This window comes from Notolepis coatsorum (assembly GCF_963971535.1).
Source record: "Notolepis coatsorum genome assembly, chromosome: 9".
In the NCBI taxonomy this organism is placed as follows: domain Eukaryota; kingdom Metazoa; phylum Chordata; class Actinopteri; order Aulopiformes; family Paralepididae; genus Notolepis; species Notolepis coatsorum.
The window spans coordinates 117,348,417-117,367,307 of NC_140173.1; the positions used below are offsets into that span (position 1 = coordinate 117,348,417).

The 18,891-nt window shown below is 42.0% G+C and overlaps 1 protein-coding gene across 1 annotated transcript in view; it reads right to left on the reverse strand.

Annotated features, from left to right (window-relative positions):
• Window positions 1-7,487: 7,487 nt before the first annotated feature.
• The window catches only part of LOC311234729 (1-acyl-sn-glycerol-3-phosphate acyltransferase gamma-like), a gene marked incomplete at both ends in the record, with an annotated part of 35,985 nt that continues 24,581 nt past the window's right edge, over window positions 7,488-18,891 (reverse strand). The window contains 2 exons of the mRNA XM_084321972.1: window positions 7,488-7,576; window positions 9,246-9,444. Coding sequence (XP_084178098.1) covers window positions 7,488-7,576; window positions 9,246-9,444 — 288 coding nt within the window. The remainder of the gene's footprint in view (window positions 7,577-9,245; window positions 9,445-18,891) is intronic.

Below are 18,891 nucleotides of genomic sequence, written 5' to 3' on the forward strand. Positions count from 1 at the left end.
CTGGATAACTCTGGAGGACGCCTGCAGCTTTATCTACACTACAGCATACACCTTCACTCACATACTGTACCACAACCCTCCAGTATTCTGACCTCCTTCATGGACTACAAGCTTAATACAGTATCACTACCTGAGAGGGAGTGGGCCTCTTATGATGGAGATTGAGACATATCCTCTTATCCTCTTATAATGAGACATATCCTCTTACAATGTGTACTTGTTCTGTTGTGTTTTTGTATGTCCTGTATTTATTTAATTTTTGTTGTTGTTGTATGTCATGAGTTACATTGCACAAAATGTGGGACCCTCTCGAAAACGAGATACTGTATCTCAAGTGGTTTTCCCAATAAAAGAATTTCAATATAATATATCTCACCCTAACCTCTCTTGCAGTATCTGTCTCTAGTCCATTCAATCTTACCATTGTTATTCTCTATCGCCTCCATGTCCCTTCAAACACTTTTCAGATGAGCTTTTAAGCTCCTTCCCAGAAGATGGCACCCCCTTAGTGCTAATGGTTGATTTCTACCTGCCTGACTGGTCCCAGTCTGCCACAGTGGTCTCTCTCCTCTGCAACGTCAGAAGGATCCACCCCTTCCTGACAAAAGAGGCAACCAAACTCCTTTTTTCAGGACTCGTGACTCAACTTAGACTTGACCACTGATGACTTGGACTCGATTATTGACTGCATTCGGACTTGGTAATTCATAAATAGTTATTTATTTTGTATTTTTTTGTAATAGGCCCTGATCATTTGGCATAAGATATTGATGGCCATATTAATACCGTAACATTATTTAATTTTGTGCAAGGGCAGACATGTGTGTTCCACCTACATGCGGATTCACGTCGATACCCTCATGGTCAGTACGCCTAAAGAGAACAGACTTTACATCAAATTCCAGCAAGAGCACTGCTAGATTTTCAATATGTAAACAAACTATTGAAGAGAAGACCGGGACAACCTCACCAGACATTTGTGGAGTGGACTCAACCTTGATGACTTGGACACGGACTCGGACTAGGGTCTACACCTCACGCACAGTCACCCGCTCTGGTAAAATAGTCAACGATCCCTCTCACCCAGCACACACTTATTCCAGCACATGCCCTCAGGTCGCTACAGGTCCATTCTAACCAGACACACACGCTTCACAAACAGTTTTTTCCCCACAGCAGTCCGAACACTGAACACCCTGGCCCGCCCCCCTTTGCACAGACAGGCAAGCATCTGTCACTGACTGACACTGTTACCGTGACTGTCCTGTATGTATCTATGTATCTATGTATTTATTGTGGGGATTGGGAGGTGGGCGTTTTGATGTTTGATGTCTGATGTTTCATGTTGATGTAACCAGTGCCTAACAATCTGTACCGCAAACAATTACCACCAACCATCGTTGTGTGGCATTAAAGTATCTTGGTCATCAAAGCGAAGCAGGGTATTGGAGCGAGGCTGTCAGAAAAGTGTGTCTCTGTAGTCTTGAGGTAAGGCACTTGCCTCCCATGCGAGCACCCTGGGTTCGTTCCACAGCAAGGGAGCTCAAATGTTTTCTGAAAACGTTAAAAGTTTACATTTTACAATACGTACACATTGTACATTTTTGTAAATACATCATAATAAAAAAATTGCCATAACTATAACCTTTTTTCTGTGGTCGATTAGTACTTTATTTACATTTCAAGGCTGCACACACAGCCATTGCCCCAGTTGGCAGGTCAACAGAGGACTTCCTCCTACTGGGAATGGGATTGGTCTTAAATAAATCATTTGGGGAAAAGTTTGGAGATTTGGTTTTATTTCACTCATTCCAAATAAATTCTTCTCAGACATTTTACTGCAAGCTTATTTACTTGTAAATAATTAAATGCTCCTTATGTACAAATGGGGACGAGGGGACATTTATGCACATGTACTGGGACTGCCCACCAGTTAAGATATTCTGGAAAGAGGTGACCCAGCAATTATCAAATCTCTTAACCTGGAATATACCTGTACACCCCTCTGTATTACTGCTGAATGATGTTTTTGAGTGTGCAGTACATCCACAGCTAAAGAGATTGGTTTTATCGGGTATCACAGTGGCTAAAAAGCCGATAGCATCACGATGGTTCCAACTGGAAAAAATTTGCCGAAAGGTCTGGATTATTACATATCTCGATGTGATCTATCAAGAAATATCTACAGCAAGAATTTCGGGTCTCAATGAATCCAAAATGACATTGTAGTTAGAAGTGGTGGAGAAAATAAAAGCTAGCATATAATGGTAGTGTCTGGTTAGGAGCGAGGGATACTGGATGGATTATCCAATGGGGGGTCCGGGAGGGGGGGGTACGAGCTAGAGCATACGTGTGTAGGTTTTTAGATAACAGGTATTAAGGGTATATCCTGTATAAGACAATTAACTAAATGGTGATTTCATTGGATGTGCACTGTCAACTAATACTTGTATATCTTATCATGTGTTGTCATGTTTGTTTATGTGTTTGTTTAAAAAATAATAAAATACAAAAAGCTTATTTACTTGTTTGCCCTCAATCAGAATAGTCTACATGATCAAACATGTATGTAGCATCTACTCGTTTCAAAGGTTTCTCTGATGTATAAGTTGTTTCCACGCTAATATTCTGTTCATTCAGGACATGAATATGAACCCTTTAACCAGGATGATGACCCAGTGTTACCACAGTATTGCCCCCCTCATGGGCTTTCAGGTATCAGGACTTTAGAGTACAATAAGCAGTGCACTTACCCTTCCCTCCTCAGGGTCCCTGCAGCAGCTGTATGGAGAGTATATCTCTGCTAGTACTTGCAGTAGTAGTTGTTATGTAGTAGTACATTAATGATAGTAATATGAATCGCTGTATCTAGTCGTACCCAAGAAGTAGTAGTAATAATAGTAGTAGTAGTAGTAGTAATAAAAGTAATTTAACTGACTACTGGAGCGGTCTGCCTCTCTGCCTGACAGAGAGAGAGAGGAACTCTTGAACTCGTTGCCACGTAGTTCCTGCAGGTAAACTTGAATGTGAACTTTGGAACGTTGCCTCATGCAAACACACACGCACAAAGTGCAACACCCATATCCATAAAGTGCCTGGAGAAGCTCAAATACATAACCCCCCTTCACTCCCCCACCCCCGTGACCTTAAAACTAAACGTAGCACCGGCCGCAACAGCCACCCTCCCTCCTTGCCATTGATTGATTGATTGATTGAAAAGTTTATTAACAGATTGCAGAATGGGTACAGTACAGTACAGCTCAATACATACAATTGTTAAGGGGATGCAGACCAGAGAAAGACTTTCGTCTTGTTTACATCAGGGTCCCCCATTTTCAATTCATCATAATATGACACACACGGCATACAGATAGACAGTACTGCTACATCTATACATTTATGACATACCAGATTTGCAAATACAGTACTGTTTGTGATACAAAAAGTGTCCAGAAAAGAGTGTATATACATTTGACGTAGAAACTGTACATTGGAGGAGGTTGGGTAGGTGGGGTGGGGTTGCGTGGGGGGGGCTGTACATTGGAGGTGGGGGGGGGGGGGGGGGGGGTTGGGTAGGGGGGACACTGTACATTGGAATACTGACAAAGCCATACTTGGTCATTTACTGTACAACTGGGTTAGGACATTTGTAGGGGCCAGTTTCGAATTGCAGTCTCCCGTAAGTGTTCTTTGAGAGTGTTTTTGAAAGTGGGTAGTGATTCACATTCCTTTACAGCTTTGGGTAGGGCGTTCCACATTGATGTGGCATAATTGCGAAACGTGTTTAGTCCCTTGTTTGAGCCGAATCTGGGTTTAACATGATTTGTGGAGCTCCCTCTGGTGTTGTGAGCGTGGTATTCACTGACCTTTGGGAAGTATTTTGACATGTACATGGGTACCTTGGTCGTGTAGTGTATCTTGTAGACCAGGCCCATTGCAAGTTGTTGTACTCTGTCGTCTACTCTAAGCCATCCTAGGTTGTCAAAGTGTGCAGGGGTGAGGTGGATTCTAGGAGTCAGGTCAAGCAGTAGTCTGACTAGTTTGTTTTGAGATGTTTGTAATTTGGTTTTTAGTGCCTTTGAGGTGCTTTGGTACCATGAGGTGCAAGCATAGTCGTAGTACCCTTGAATGAGTGCTCCTGCCAGAGTCTTCAGGGTATTCTTGTTTACCAGAGAGGAGATCCGGTACAAGAATCTAGTTCGTTGGTTGACTTTTTTTATTACATTGGATGCCATTTTGTCACAGGAAAGATTAGCCTCTAGGATGGAACCCAGGTAGATAATTTCATCTTTCCTTGTGACAATATTGTCACCCACTGTAACTGAGAAGCCGTCGGTCTTGCTGAGTTTGTTATTTGAACCGAAGAGAATGGACTCTGTTTTGCCCATGTGTAATGATAGTTTGTTATCGGCGAGCCATATGCAGATTTTGCCTAGTTCCGAGCTGAGGGTTTTTTCTTGTCAGAGACCAGCAGGGCTGAGTCGTCCGCAAACAGGAACAAGTTGCAGTCACAAGCTGACGACATGTCATTTGCATAAATTAGGAACAGTAGCGGTCCTAGTATGCTTCCTTGTGGAACACCACAGCTCACTGGGAGGGGGGGGGGCTAGGGTACCGTTTACCTCCACCATCTGTTCTCTCCCCTCCAGGTAGGATTGTATCCAGCTCACTGATAGACTATCAAAACCAATTGCTTTTAGCTTGTCAATCAGAATGGTGTGATTGACAGTGTCGAAGGCCTTTTGTAGGTCCAGCATGACCATGCCGCAGTATTTGCCCGCGTCCTCCTCTTGTTTGATGTGGTTGTTCAAATAGAGAAGGCATGTGTCAGTGGAGTGGGATGTTCTGAAGCCATATTGGAATTCGTAGATTCGATTTTTTTCCGCTTTTCAACCTGTTCGTAGACAATTTTTTCCATGACTTTCGAGATGGAGGTAAGAATAGAAACAGGGCGGTAGTTGCCTGGGTCTAATTTACTGCCCTTTTTGTGCAGAGGGTCGAAGACTATCATGTCCCAGAAATAATCATTACCAATTTGGAGAAATCACCTGCAGCTGAATGGGGAAATACAATAAGGGAAGATAGAAGGAGCTTGCCTGAAAAAATATCAAACTCAACTTTTCACAATAGGGTGAATGCTCAATGATGGAAAGTAATTGCTTGACTTTCCATGATGCACTAACAGAAGAACCATTTCAAACATTGTAAGCGTACTGCCACAGTTTTTATACAGTCAATACAATAGTGATCAATAAGAATGGTGTCTGTGTTTTCCACCAAAAGTGGGTGCAAAGTACCCAGATTTGCCGGTCTGGTGTATAGGTGTTAACAAGAATATAGGTGTCCATACAGATAGCATCAACAACGTCCATACAGGTAGCATCAACAACGTCCATAGAGGTAGAGTCAACAACGTTGATGCAGATGGTGCTTTCAACGACGTCCATACAGATAGCGTCAACGACGTCCATACACATAGCGTCAACGACGTCCATACAGATAGCATCAACAAGGTCAGATAGCATCAACAAGGTCATACAGATAGCATCAACAAGGTCAGATAGCATCAACAAGGTCATACAGATAGCATCAACAAGGTCATACAGATAGCATCAATAACATCCATACAGATATCATCAACAACGTCCATACAGCTGGGGTGTAAAAAGTACCCAGAAGTATACTTAAGTGAACGTATGGGTACCGTCTCAAAATCGGACTCAAGTAAAAGTCAAAGTATCTGGCTAAAAACACACTTGAGTAAAAGTAAAAAAGTCCTACTTTTAAATGTACTTCCATCGTGGGCCAAGTTTTCATTTTAACTATACATTGCACCAGGTGAGTTACGGTAGTTGAAGAGGTGAGCCAATTAGTGAAATCATCAGCTGGTGTTTAGGCAAGGCTGTAATGAAACCAAGCATACACTCTGCCCACAATGGAATGTGTTCTGCGATAGACAATGCTGAAATGAAAGAACAGTGGACACTTTTTTACATTCAAATTATTTAATGCACTTCTCCATTGAAGGTAAACTAACATGGACGGCATTCACATCACAGCGTGAATAATATCACAATATTAAAAACAGAATAGTGTATCCTGAATAATATCACAATATTAACCACAACATACTGGATTATCCTGAATAATATCACAATATTAAAGGCAGAATACTGGAGTACCCTGAATAATATCACAATATTAAAGACAGAATACTGGAGTACCCTGAATAATATCACAATATTAAAGACAGAATACTGGAGTACCCTGAATAATATCACAATATTAACCACAGAATACTGGAGTACCCTAAATAATATCACAATATTAACCACAGCATAATGCGGATCTGACTGTCTATTCTTCTGATAGCAGGTGTTTAATCAAATATCCCCGCTTTCTAGTGTTGCACAAGGACCAATCAGCATGGGTATGGGCGGGTTCATTTTCCATTGATGGGGATTTGATTGGCTGTTTAATACCGTTAGCGTTAGTTCGGCCAGATAAACAATTAAAATATAATAATTAAAAGGGTTGGACCTGTGAGATTTGTACTTTGTACGTTGTAGGTCTGCATTTTAAATGTAAGGAGTAAAAAGTATGTTTTTTTTCTCTGAAATGTAATGGAGTAAAAGTACAAAGTATACAAACCTAATAATACTAGAGTAAAGTACAAATCCCCCAAAACAGTACTTAAGTATTGTAACTAAGTACAATTACTCAAGTACTTTACACCCCTGAGGTAGCATCCATCAGGATTGCCACCCAGGATGATCTCTGTAAGATGGACCAGTGCGCTTCATGCTGATGATACCAACAACCCCTACTGTATCTACTTTGTGTTGTGGTTTGTTTTTTACGGGTGATGTTAATCACAAGCCAAACATCCATTAAGCCTGGTACAGTATATGCCATGACATGTTAAATGTCTGAAAATTATGCCCTCTGTTGGTTTGATTTTGAATGAATGGGTTTGAACATTTTAAAGTAGTTGTACCTCTGATGGTTTTGATCACGTTCACATTTAAAACAGATGGGAACTAACACTATGTTCAAATTTAAAACAGATAGGAATTAATTTTATCTTTATCAAGTGCCTGTAATTGTAAACTGTGTGTGTGTGTGTACATATGTGTGTGTGTCTACTGTAGTATAACATTAACTACCCGTTCTGATGGCGGTTTATTCATTGAAAATAGTCTGAAAGCTAAAACCAAAACGAGAAAAGTTAACATGCAATACTACTGGTACTGGATGCAGATGATGCTTTGTCACACTCTCAAAAACTTCAGATCATCATGGGCAGTTTCTCATCCACATCTAAAGACTTTGGACATTATATGTGTGTGTGGTGTGTGTGTGTGTGTGTGTGTGTGTGTGTGTGTGTGTGTGTGTGTGTGTGTGTGTGTGTGTGTGTGTGTGTGTGTGTGTGTGTGTGTGTGTGTGTGTGTGTGTGTGTGTGTGTGTGTGTGTGTGTGTGTGTGTGTCTAGGTGTGTTTCTTGCTCTCCACTCCGTATGTAGATCCTGTCTTCTTCACCTCTGACACACCGATCAACCTGTTCACAGCTATAGAGGCTAGAGAGAGAGAGAGACACACAGGGCAAGAGAGACAGACAGACAGACAGACAGACAGAGATACAGAGAGTAGAAAAGACAGATACATTGAAAGAGAGAGAAGGAGAATCAAGTCCGTTAGTGAGGAACCACCTATTCAAACCGTCAACCTCGGACTGAAATCCTTTAAAAATCTATATAAAAATGATATCTTCTGTAGCTTTACCGATCTATCGACTAGGTTTAATCTCCCCGCCTCCCATCTCTTCCGTTAATTCAAAGTCAGACACTGTGCCCAATCTCTATTCCCGGGCTTTCCCCAACTGCCCCCCACGCAGACATGGGAGAGGCTCATCCACCATTCCAAAAAAAAACAAATATCTAGGATATATGATGGTCTTCTATCTATGGATGACACCCCCAACAATAGAATCAAAGAGGCCTGGGAGGCCGAACTCTGGCTGACATTCGACGAAAGCTGGTGGGACGCTGCCTTACACTATAGCCTACACTCAAGCTCAACCTGTGCATGACTCACTCTTATTCAATTCAAAGTACTATTTAGAATCCATTACTACAAAACTAAACTGTCACAAATATATCCTACCGTGACGGATAGGTGTGACAAATGTAATACCTCACCCTGTAACTTAACCCACATGTTTTACACATGCCTGCTCTTGACTAACCTCTGGAAAAATTACTTTGACACGATGTCCAAAATATTCACATTCTCTGTAAATATTTCTCCACATACTGCCATCTTTGGTATTCCAGAAGACTATGCACGGTTCACTTCCAGACAATTAGGGGTTCTGGCTTTAACCTCCTTGATAGTGAGACGCCATCTCCTTCTCCAATGGAAGTCTACTAAACCACCCTCTAGCACCCAATGGCTGAGAGAAGTGATGTCCTATTTAAAATTGGAAAGAATCAGATATTCCACCAGAGGTAATCTGGGTACATTCCAGAAAAAATGGGACCCACTCCTGACATACTCTATCTAGTCCCACATCACCAAATGATCGAGCCCCCCCCCCCCCCCCCACCTCTCTCTCCCCTCTCTTCTTCTGCCTCTCCCTCTCTGCTTCCCTCTCCCCTCTTCATTTTTCTGTATTTTATTTGATTTGATGTGTTGTTGTTGTTTTGAAAAAAGTTCTTCCAATACAAATATTAATGAAGAAAAAAAAACTGTCTGCTTGCTAACCGGGACTGATTTTCCGACAGCAACCAACAATATTGTCAGTGCGGAACCCTTATACACATAGTTCCGCCCCAACTAGAATAATTTTCACCAGCTGCCACTGAACAGGCGACACCGGAAAAAAACCACCCAGTTGTCCCTTGATGATGCCAAGAAGATGGGACACACCTGGGGCCAGCTGGAGAGGTTGGCTCAGGATCGGGATGTAAGTAAGTGGTGTTGTACAAGTGGTGTTGTATAAGTGGTGTTGTATACAATTGTAACTGGCTTTGTATAAACGTGTCAGCTTTTTGGTAATGTGAGAGAGCTAATGTGGTTATAATGTACAGAACGTTCCACTGGAGTCATGGCAGTACTTCACTTTTATTTGTCACGCCTTTTTTGTTTTGTCTCACCGTTTTGACCCTGTGTCTCACTGTTTTGACCCCGTCTCATAAATATACTCATAAGTATAACACAATGCTGAATGTGTCTGTGTTTTCATACCGAGAACGAACATGAAGATGAGACCAAGGATGAGTAGTGGGTTTCCACCGGTTACCACTCCAACAGCCAATCGGATGAGAAAAGAGAGCAGAAGCCCCGCCCAAAACAGGAAATTGAGGAGTGGCCACAGGCGAGAAGGTAGAGTCACAGGGATACCAGGGAAACGGCCTGTTGTAAAATACTGCTCCTGTAATTCATCCTGAAGGCAGAGAGAGAGAGAGAGAGAGAGAGAGAGAGAGAGAGAGAGAGAGAGAGAGAGAGAGAGAGAGAGAGAGAGAGAGAGAGAGAGAGAGAGAGAGAGAGAGAGAGAGAGAGAGAGAGAGAGAGAGAGAGAGAGAGAGAGAGAGAGAGAGAGAGAGAGAGAGAGAGAGAGAGAGAGAGAGAGAGAGAGAGAGAGAGAGAGAGAGGAGAACAGAGTAATGGGGAAATGTTTGCATGTTTTAAAAATGCATTATACAACGGCATGCAAATTTCTCGATTCTGATTGGCTGAAACAGTCATTTTACACGTGTTTATTCTTCACAATTCCACGCTGCTGGCCCAGGACCCGCCCACAACTGAATCACATCACATCACTCCGCCGGATCACAAGATGCCGGACAATAATTTAACAAATGGATATGTTGATAACGACTAAACGACTAAATATCAAGCGATTCTGTCACAGCGAATGTCTTAGTCCTTTAAACAATGTTGGATGATGTAATTGATGAGTCTTGAATCATTGTGTAACAAAAGAAAAATCGATTGATTGATTAATTTGCAATTCTTTTTTCAATTTCTTTTTCCTTCTCTCTGACTGCAGCCCTCACTCTCACACTGTCCGACGCTGGCTCAGTCTCCACCCACCACGCACGCACACACACGCACACACACACACACACACACCTGTCTGCAACGCGGGGGATAGTCAGACTGAGAGAGAGCTGGGTGCTACGCTGTTCTAAGTGAGCATGGCCTATTGAGTTGATTGATTGATTGCTAATTTTATTACTGTACGCTTGGTTTCCAACTGGTTAAGTTTAGGCCCTCTACAGTAGGTTTAAAAAAATAAATAAAAAAATAGGGCGAAGAAAACCTTTTTTTCCTATAGGGCAAAGAAAACTTTTTAATTTGTTTTACCTACTTTCTATAGAAGCATCTAAGAATGAAGTTCTATAGAAAGTAGGTCTGCATCCCCTTAACAATTGTGTGTATTGAGCCGTACTGTATTGTACCCATTCTGCATCTGGTAATACAATTTTCAATCAATCAATCAATCATTCCAATAACCACTAACTTCATAATTAAAAACTAAAGAAAAGTTGGATGTGTTAGTTGGTTGGATGTCTTAGTTGAAAGGCAGTTGGATGTGTTAGTTGGTTCGATGTCTTAGTTGAAAGGCAGTTGGATGTGTTAGTTGGTTGGATGCCTTAGTTGAAAGGCAGTTGGATGCAATAACACACAGTTGGATGTGTTAGTTGGTTGGATGCACTTCAAGCTGCTTCCACATGGAGGCAACTTCTCTCAATCATTCCAATAACACACAGTTGGATGTGTTAGTTGGTTGGATGCACTTCAAGCTGCTTCCACATGGAGGCAACTTGTCTTTTTTGTAGTTGTGGGAACTACTTTTTCTGGCGGATGGTTTTTTCAATAAATCTTCGATTAATGTGTGTTTATTGTATAGCAATAAGGTTGGATGAATGTGGCAGTTGTATAAAAGCATTACACCACTTGTAGTCGTGATTTGTGAACAATAAACCATGCCTAGGGGGGTCTAACGACCACCCCTAGGCATGGTTTATTGTTCACAAACCACTCCTGCGCGTGATGTAATGCTTAATTAAACTCCACTTGGCATGAGGGCTTATTATACAAAATTCTTAAAGGTGATGTAGGAAGGAAAGTATACGATCAAATCAATTTCCTTCCAAGTGTAGCAGACAAGGCAATTCTTACAATTGTTGGATTTCCTACGAGCAAATATTAACTGTAATCCTGCCTGTAACCTTACCCATATCCATAACCTATCCCTAACCATAAAGTTAACTTAACCGCAAGGTCTCAGACAAGCTAGAAACAAACCAGTTCAAGAGAGTACGTTGAACAAAAAATGCCCTTCCCTGCCTGGCTAGCCCACATCCAAACATACAAATTGGGCAGTACATTGGGTAGGCAGTATTCCTGTCTCCAAAATGCACAGATAATTGAAGGGCAATAATTCGGAACCGTTTGTTTATGCATGTAAATCTTATGACTTCCAACCCTGGCCAAATGGCAAGAAGTGCAATACCCATGTAATTTCCCCCCAGTGACTAAATAACATTTCAGACTGCCAAATCCATAGCAAAATCCATTTTTCATAATAAAACAAATTTTATCTTTCCTGTATGCTGATGACTTAGTCCTACTCTCTCCCACAGGCAGGAGGCAGGCCTACAAAAATGCTTAATAAGGTCTGGGAATATTCAAAGGAAGCCTGATGAAGCCTTATTTGCTACAATTGATTAAATCTTTCCAATGTTCTGTGTTTCAAGTGTTTTTAATGCATAATATATTGTGCTAAATAAATGTTTATTTAAGTTCAGCAATTGTGTGTCTCATTTGTTATTATTAAACTGTTCAAGTTCACTTTTATTTGTCACGTATAAAGTACATGTACATTACAGTGAAATGCTTCTGTATGAGCCCCTGAGAATGTGCTTCATACAGTCAAAAAAAAGTAAAAGAGGAAACTTTAGGAAACTAAAGTACAACCTAAGTACAATGAAGTAACAATGCAGACAATGAGGTAGAAAAAACTTTTAGCAAATGAGGTATGGATGTAGTGCAAATCTCTTTAATAAATAGATAAATATGATGTGTTAAAGTGTCTAAAGTGAGTGTTAAGGTGAGTGTTTGTTTAAAGTGAGTGCATGCATGTGGATGTGTGTGCAATGAGTGTAGATGGATGGGTTGATGTTACATAGAGTAAGCATCTTGATGGCCTGGCGATAGAAGCTCCTTCTGAATCTCTGTACTGGTCATGAGACTCCGGTAGCGCTTGCCTGACCACAGCAGTGCAAAGAGGCAGTCGTTTGGGTGACTAGAGTCTTTGGCTATTCTCTCAGCCTTGGCCCTGCAACTCTTGGTGTAAATGTCCAGGGCCCTCATTCATCAACGTGGACGTAGAAAATGTTCTATTTCCACACGTAAGCACAGAATTTAGAATGAGTGTACGCACGGAAATATTGGGATTCATCAACCGTGCGTACACAGGTCCTATGCTCCCCCGTGTTGATAAATACCACTTTGTTCTACCGTCAATGCTCGTGCATGATTATCCATATATGGTCATGAAACACCCCCCTTGGGATGTGAAATAATGGACTGACCCGAGCGGAACTCTGAGAAACTCCACGGGAGATTATTCACTGAGGCGCTGTCGAACCAAGAAGACACAACGCGTGTTATGGGATAAATAAAAGGCTAACTTGTACACGGTGATGTCAGATATCAACGGCTCCCTAAGACCATTGCTGCAATTCTGCCTGGACAGCTCAAAACACTAATAAAGACCGTTCGTTGACCACTGTTTGGCGTTGGTTGTGTGTCATTATAACCGTGCTGTAATATGAATGCCTTTATTAGTTGTGTTCGATTGGCTATAATATGATTTTTAGAGGCATCTATTTTGTTGTCGGTATTACCGACAACAAAATAGATGCCTCTAAAAATCATATACTATTAGGTAGCCTATATGAATTACATATAATAGCAGCCATAGCCTACATTATGCAACAGTAACTTGCGCATATATAACACACAGCCCTGCGAAGCCTGCATACAGTAAACTAACTTGACAGACGTCTACACGTACGGTGATGTCGGATATGATATCTATTAACCATTGCTGCCTGGGCAGCGCAAACACTAATAAAGACTGTGCTGGAATATGACTGCCTTTTTCCGTTTTGTTTGATTAATACCCAGGGATTAAAGTTCTCCTCAATTTTATTCCAAATCGCGACGGATTTTCCGTCAATTCTCTACCTGCTGCATATGATTTCTAGAAGCATACACTCTATTTTGATGTCAGTATTGGGTAATAATAATAGATTTCATTTGTAATGCGCTTTACAGTTGCGGGGCAACTCTCAGAGCGCTACAGTTAAGGGACTTAAAAGCTAGCGAGAATAAAGGAAAGAAAGAATATAAAAATAGGCAAGACTAAAACATAAAATAGCAGAGAAACATAGAATAATAAAACTGATAAAATAAATTGGTAAAAGAACATAAAATGTGTGGAGCAAAAATAATTTGATAAAAGGTCAACAGAAGGCTCTACTAAAAAGGTGGGTTTTGAGGCCTTTCTTAAAAACATCCACAGTCTGTGGTGCTCTCAGGTAGTCAGGGAGAGCATTCCACAGACTGGGAGCGGAGGAGCAAAAAGCCCGATCTCCCATAGTGCATAGATTTGTCCTTGGGCGCTGGAGGAGGTTTGCCTGGCCAGAGCGGAGATGTCGAGAGGAGGAGTGAGGGGTGATGAGTTCTTTGAGGTATAGGGGGGGCGTTTCCGTAGATGCATTTGTGGGTGAGCAGGGAGACTTTATAAAGGGTAGCCTATATAAACAATAATACGAGAGCATATACAAGAACAATGAATATCACTGCCATGTATGATGTAGCCTGCCTTTCAATACATGAACTTGAATTCCATCATGTCTGTGTGCTGAGCTCAGTGAAGTTTCAACGGAGCGAGGTAATCTATTCTAATCAACAAATTGAAGTAGAAAGCATTCCGTTGTGGCCAATCTTATTTGGAAACATGACACAAAATAATAGTATGTCGCTTTTTATTTGAAACAATATTTAATCGCGTTTGGAGGTGCGTTCTGCTTCTGCCCCCCGTGCCAAACAAGCAAGCCAACCTCTTGTTCCCGCTATAATTACACACTACTGTCGCTATTTTACAATGAACTATAATGAATTACGGGTCATACAGAAGTTGAACACGCCAGTGTTGAAACTAATGCACGGAAGCTTATTTCCGCCTTGAAACTAATGCAGAACTGAGGAGCGCTTATGCCGGAGTAACGATGTTCTACCACTGGGCGTCAGCTAAGTGTGCTCCGAGCTGTGCGTAAATATAAGCACAGAGTCAAGTTCAAGTTGAAATTGATGAATCCCACTCTTTGCTTAGAAATGGTCGTACGCACAGGTTAAGCACAAATCTGTGCGTAAGACACGTTGATGAATGAGGGCCCTGGAGAGTGGGAAGCCACCTCCCTGTATTTTATTAGATTCAACAGAAACTACCATTGATTGAAAATGTTATTAACAGATTGCAGAATGGGTACAATACAGTACGGCACAATACACACAATTGTTAAGGGGATGCAGACCAGAGAAAGACTTGTCTTTTTTACATCAGGGTCCCCCATTTTCAATTCATCATAACATATATGACATACATGACATACAGATAGACAGTACTGTTACAACCAGACATTTATGACATACCATGCATGTGTCAATGGAAAGATGTACTGTAAAGATGCCAAGAACAAATGCAATGAAAAGGACTGTGATGTATAGAGCCATGACTGCATGGAATTCCTTACCAACTGCATTAACTAGGGTTGAAGAAAAACAGACATTTAAAAAAACACCTTAAAAATCATATAAGAAAGAATGGTACTGTCAGTTAAGTAAACATAGTGGGTGATTGAGAAGATGGGTACTGTATGTGTGATTGGTGAACTTAGATTTTTAATATATTTGTATGTTGTATTGAGATGTATTGTTGTACTTTAAGTGAACATATATGCCTTGAAACATGATTGAGTAGATGGGTATGTGTGATTGGTGAACTTAGATATTTTATTATATAATATTTTATGTGTTATTGAGGTGTATTGTATTGTTTTATATGCCTGTGGCAGTGGCTAATGGGGATCCGAATAAACTAAACTAAACCAGATCTACAAATATACAGTACTGTTTAAGAGTACAACGCCTGTCATATAGACCCTGGCAGAGAGAAGAAGACAGAGTTTCTAAAAAGAGAGTATATACATTTGAGAGTATATACATTTGAGGGGGAAGAAACTGTTCATTGGAGGAGGTTGGGTAGGTGGGGGGGGGGGGGGGGGTTGAGTTGGTGAGGGCGGGAACTGTACATTGGAGGGGGTTGGGTTTGGACATTTACAGGGGCCAGTTTAGAATTGCAGCCTCCCGTAGGTGCTCTTTGAGAGAGGTTTTGAAGGTGGGTAGTGATTCACATTCCTTTACAGCTGTGGGTAGGGAGTTCCACATTGATTGACAACTTCAACTTTGAAAATGACTCAATAATCAACTGAGCTGCAGTAAAAAACTTAAAACCAGATTTTCAAACATAAACATAAAGACGGACAACACGCTCATCACAGACAAGCTGGATGTGGCCAATTACTTAAACATTTTCTTCACAAACATAGCCACAACACTGGTAAATAAACTACCCTCCCACTCAGGGCATTTTGGGGTAGAACACATCATAGCCTACTACAATAACCTAGGGGTCCGCAAAGACGATTTCAAACTAGAAATGGTAACAACAGCTGAGGTACTCAAAAAACTGAGCGCCCTCCAACCAAACAAGGCCACTGGCCATGACAATATCCCCTCCAAATTCCTCAGAGACTCAGCAGCCGCCATCACCCCAGTCATCACACACATAATAAACCTCTCCATAAAACAGGGACACGTACCCAAAGACTTAAAAATTGCGAGAGTAACCCCCCTGCACAAAAAGGGCAGCAAATTAGACCCAGGCAACTACCGCCCTGTTTCTATTCTTACCTCCATATCGAAAGTCATGGAAAAAATAGTATACGAACAGGTCGAAAAGTACCTTGCGGAAGAAAATCTAATCTACGAATTCCAATCTGACTTCAGAACATCCCACTCCACTGACACATGCCTTCTCTATTTGAATGACCACATCAAACAAGAGGTGGACGCGGGCAAATACTGCGGCATGGTCATGCTGGACCTACAAAAGGCCTTCGACACTGTCAATCACTCCATTTTGATTGACAAGCTAAAATCAATTGGTTTTGATAGTCTATCAGTGAGCTGGATGCAATCCTACCTGGAGGGGAGAGAACAGATGGTGGAGGTAAATGGTACCCTATACCCCCCCCTTCCCAGTGAGCTGTGGTGTTCCACAAGGAAGCATACTAGGGCCGCTACTGTTCCTAATTTATGCAAATTACATGTCGTCAGCTTGTGACTGCAACTTGTTCCTGTTCGCGGACGACTCAGCCCTGCTGGTCTCTGACAAGAACAAGTTACAGGTTGAAAAAACCCTCAGCTCTGAACTAGGCAAAATCTGCACCTGGCTCGTTGATAACAAACTATCATTACACCTGGGTAAAACAGAGTCCATTCTCTTCGGTTCAAATAACAAACTCAGCAAGACCGACGGCTTCTCAGTTACAGTGGGTGACAATATTGTCACAAGGAAAGATGAAATTTCATACAGATGAAGCCCTTCAGATTCAGGTCCCTACTGCTGCGCTTCTGCCACTCTTCTACCACTTTAGAACTAGCACTCGGGTGTTAATTTTCGGGCGCTGGTGGCTGGGTTTAAACGTAAACAAAGGGATGGTACTTAACTTAAGTGCTTCCCCAGGGAGGGGGTCGGGGGCTACTGCCCTCAGACCCCCAAGATAATTTTTATATGGGCAGTCTGACTTGGGGTACTGACCATATATTAGTGTTGCAATGCATGATAAATAAAGAGTGAAAAAAGCTAAGAAATCGGATGGGGCTGGGACATTTGGGACAAATACAAATTTAAGATGAAAATCTCCCCAGCCTGTGGGAGGCAGTGGAGGTGTGAAATCTGGCCCGGTCCAGAACAATAGGAGTCACAAAATCAGTTTGGAGTGGAGTGGTGGACTAGTGGTAGAGGAGCAGTAGAGGCTTGATTTTTCAGGGCTGTATCTGTACCTAGGTTCCATCCTAGAGGAAAATCTTTCCTGTGACAAAATGGCATCCAATGTAATAAAAAAAGTCAACCAACAAACTCTATTCTTGTACCGGATCTCCTCTCTGGTAAACAAGAATACCCTGAAGACTCTGGCAGGAGCACTCATTCAAGGGTACTACGACTATGCTTGCACCTCATGGTACCAAAGCACCTCAAAGGCACTAAAAACAAAATTACAAACATCACAAAACAAACTGGTCAGACTACTGCTTGACCTTACTCCTAGAACCCACCTCACCCCTGCCCACTTTGACAACCTAGGATGGCTTAGAGTAGACGACAGAGTACAGCAACTTGCAATGGGCCTGGTCTACAAGATACACTACACGACTAAGGTACCCATGTACATGTCAAAATACTTCCCAAAGGTCAGTGAATACCACGACCACAACACCAGAGGGAGCTCCACAAATCATGTTAAACCCAGATTCGGCTCAAACAAGGGACTAAACACGTTTCGCAATTATGCCACATCAATGTGGAACGCCCTACCCACAGCTGTAAAGGAATGTGAATCACTACCCACTTTCAAAAACACTCTCAAAGAGCACCTACAGGAGACTGCAATTCGAAACTGCATGGCCCCTGTAAATGTCCTAACCGAACCCCCTCCAATGTACAGTAAATGTCCTAACCCAATAATACACGAGACCATCTTCTTGGGACCAAGTAAGGTTTCGTCGATAATCCAATGTACAGTTACCCCCCCCCCCCCCACCCCGCCTACCCAACCCCTCACCCCACCCACCCAACCCCCTCCAATGTACAGTTTCTTCGTCAAATGTATATACTCTATTTTTTTAGACTATTTTTGTATCACAAACAGTACTGTATTTGTAAATCTGGTATGTCATAAATGTATAGATGTAGCAGTACTGTCTATCTGTATGTCATGTATGTCATATCTGTTATGATGAATTGAAAATGGGGGACCCTGATGTAAACAAGACGAAAGTCTTTCTCCTGTCTGTATCCCCTTAAAGGTCCCATGCATTATAAATGGCCTTTTCCAGTGTTTAGCATTGTTTCCTAGCAATGGGGGATTATATCAATGTGGTCTGTGTCTGTAATTATCATATTGACTCATCAGTCTAGTCTCGAGTTCACGAGATCCTCCCTCACTCAACTCAGCCGTTCTGATTTGACTCGCAATGCGACGTAGCAAGGAGCTGATTGAGCTGATTGTGATCTGATTGGCTCTGTGGTTGTAGTCACCGCCCACAATTCGCTCAACAGAGCGAGTGGAATTACTTCCTCAAACAGGGTGCAGAGTCCGACAGACAGCAGAGAACGAGCGAGAGGGAGAGAGAGAGATAGAGGGAGAGAGAGAGAGAAATGCGTGTCAGTGTCCCTCTCTCTCTTTCTCTATCTCTCTCTCCCTCTCTCTCTCTTGCAGTCGGGAGCACTCACATATCACTGTCAAAATATCTTTGCGCACGCCCGTATTCCGATCCGTGCAATAATATTCACAGGGGTATATATTGTCATTTGAAACAAGTTACCAATGCATTGTCCCGTGGGATTATGCCCCCTGCGGCGAAATTAATTAGTATCCCCCTCAATCTCTCTATCTCTCTCTGTCTGCCTGTCTGCCTCTGTCTGACTGTGGGTGACTGTCACTCAAAGCACTTATGGGCGGAGCCAGGC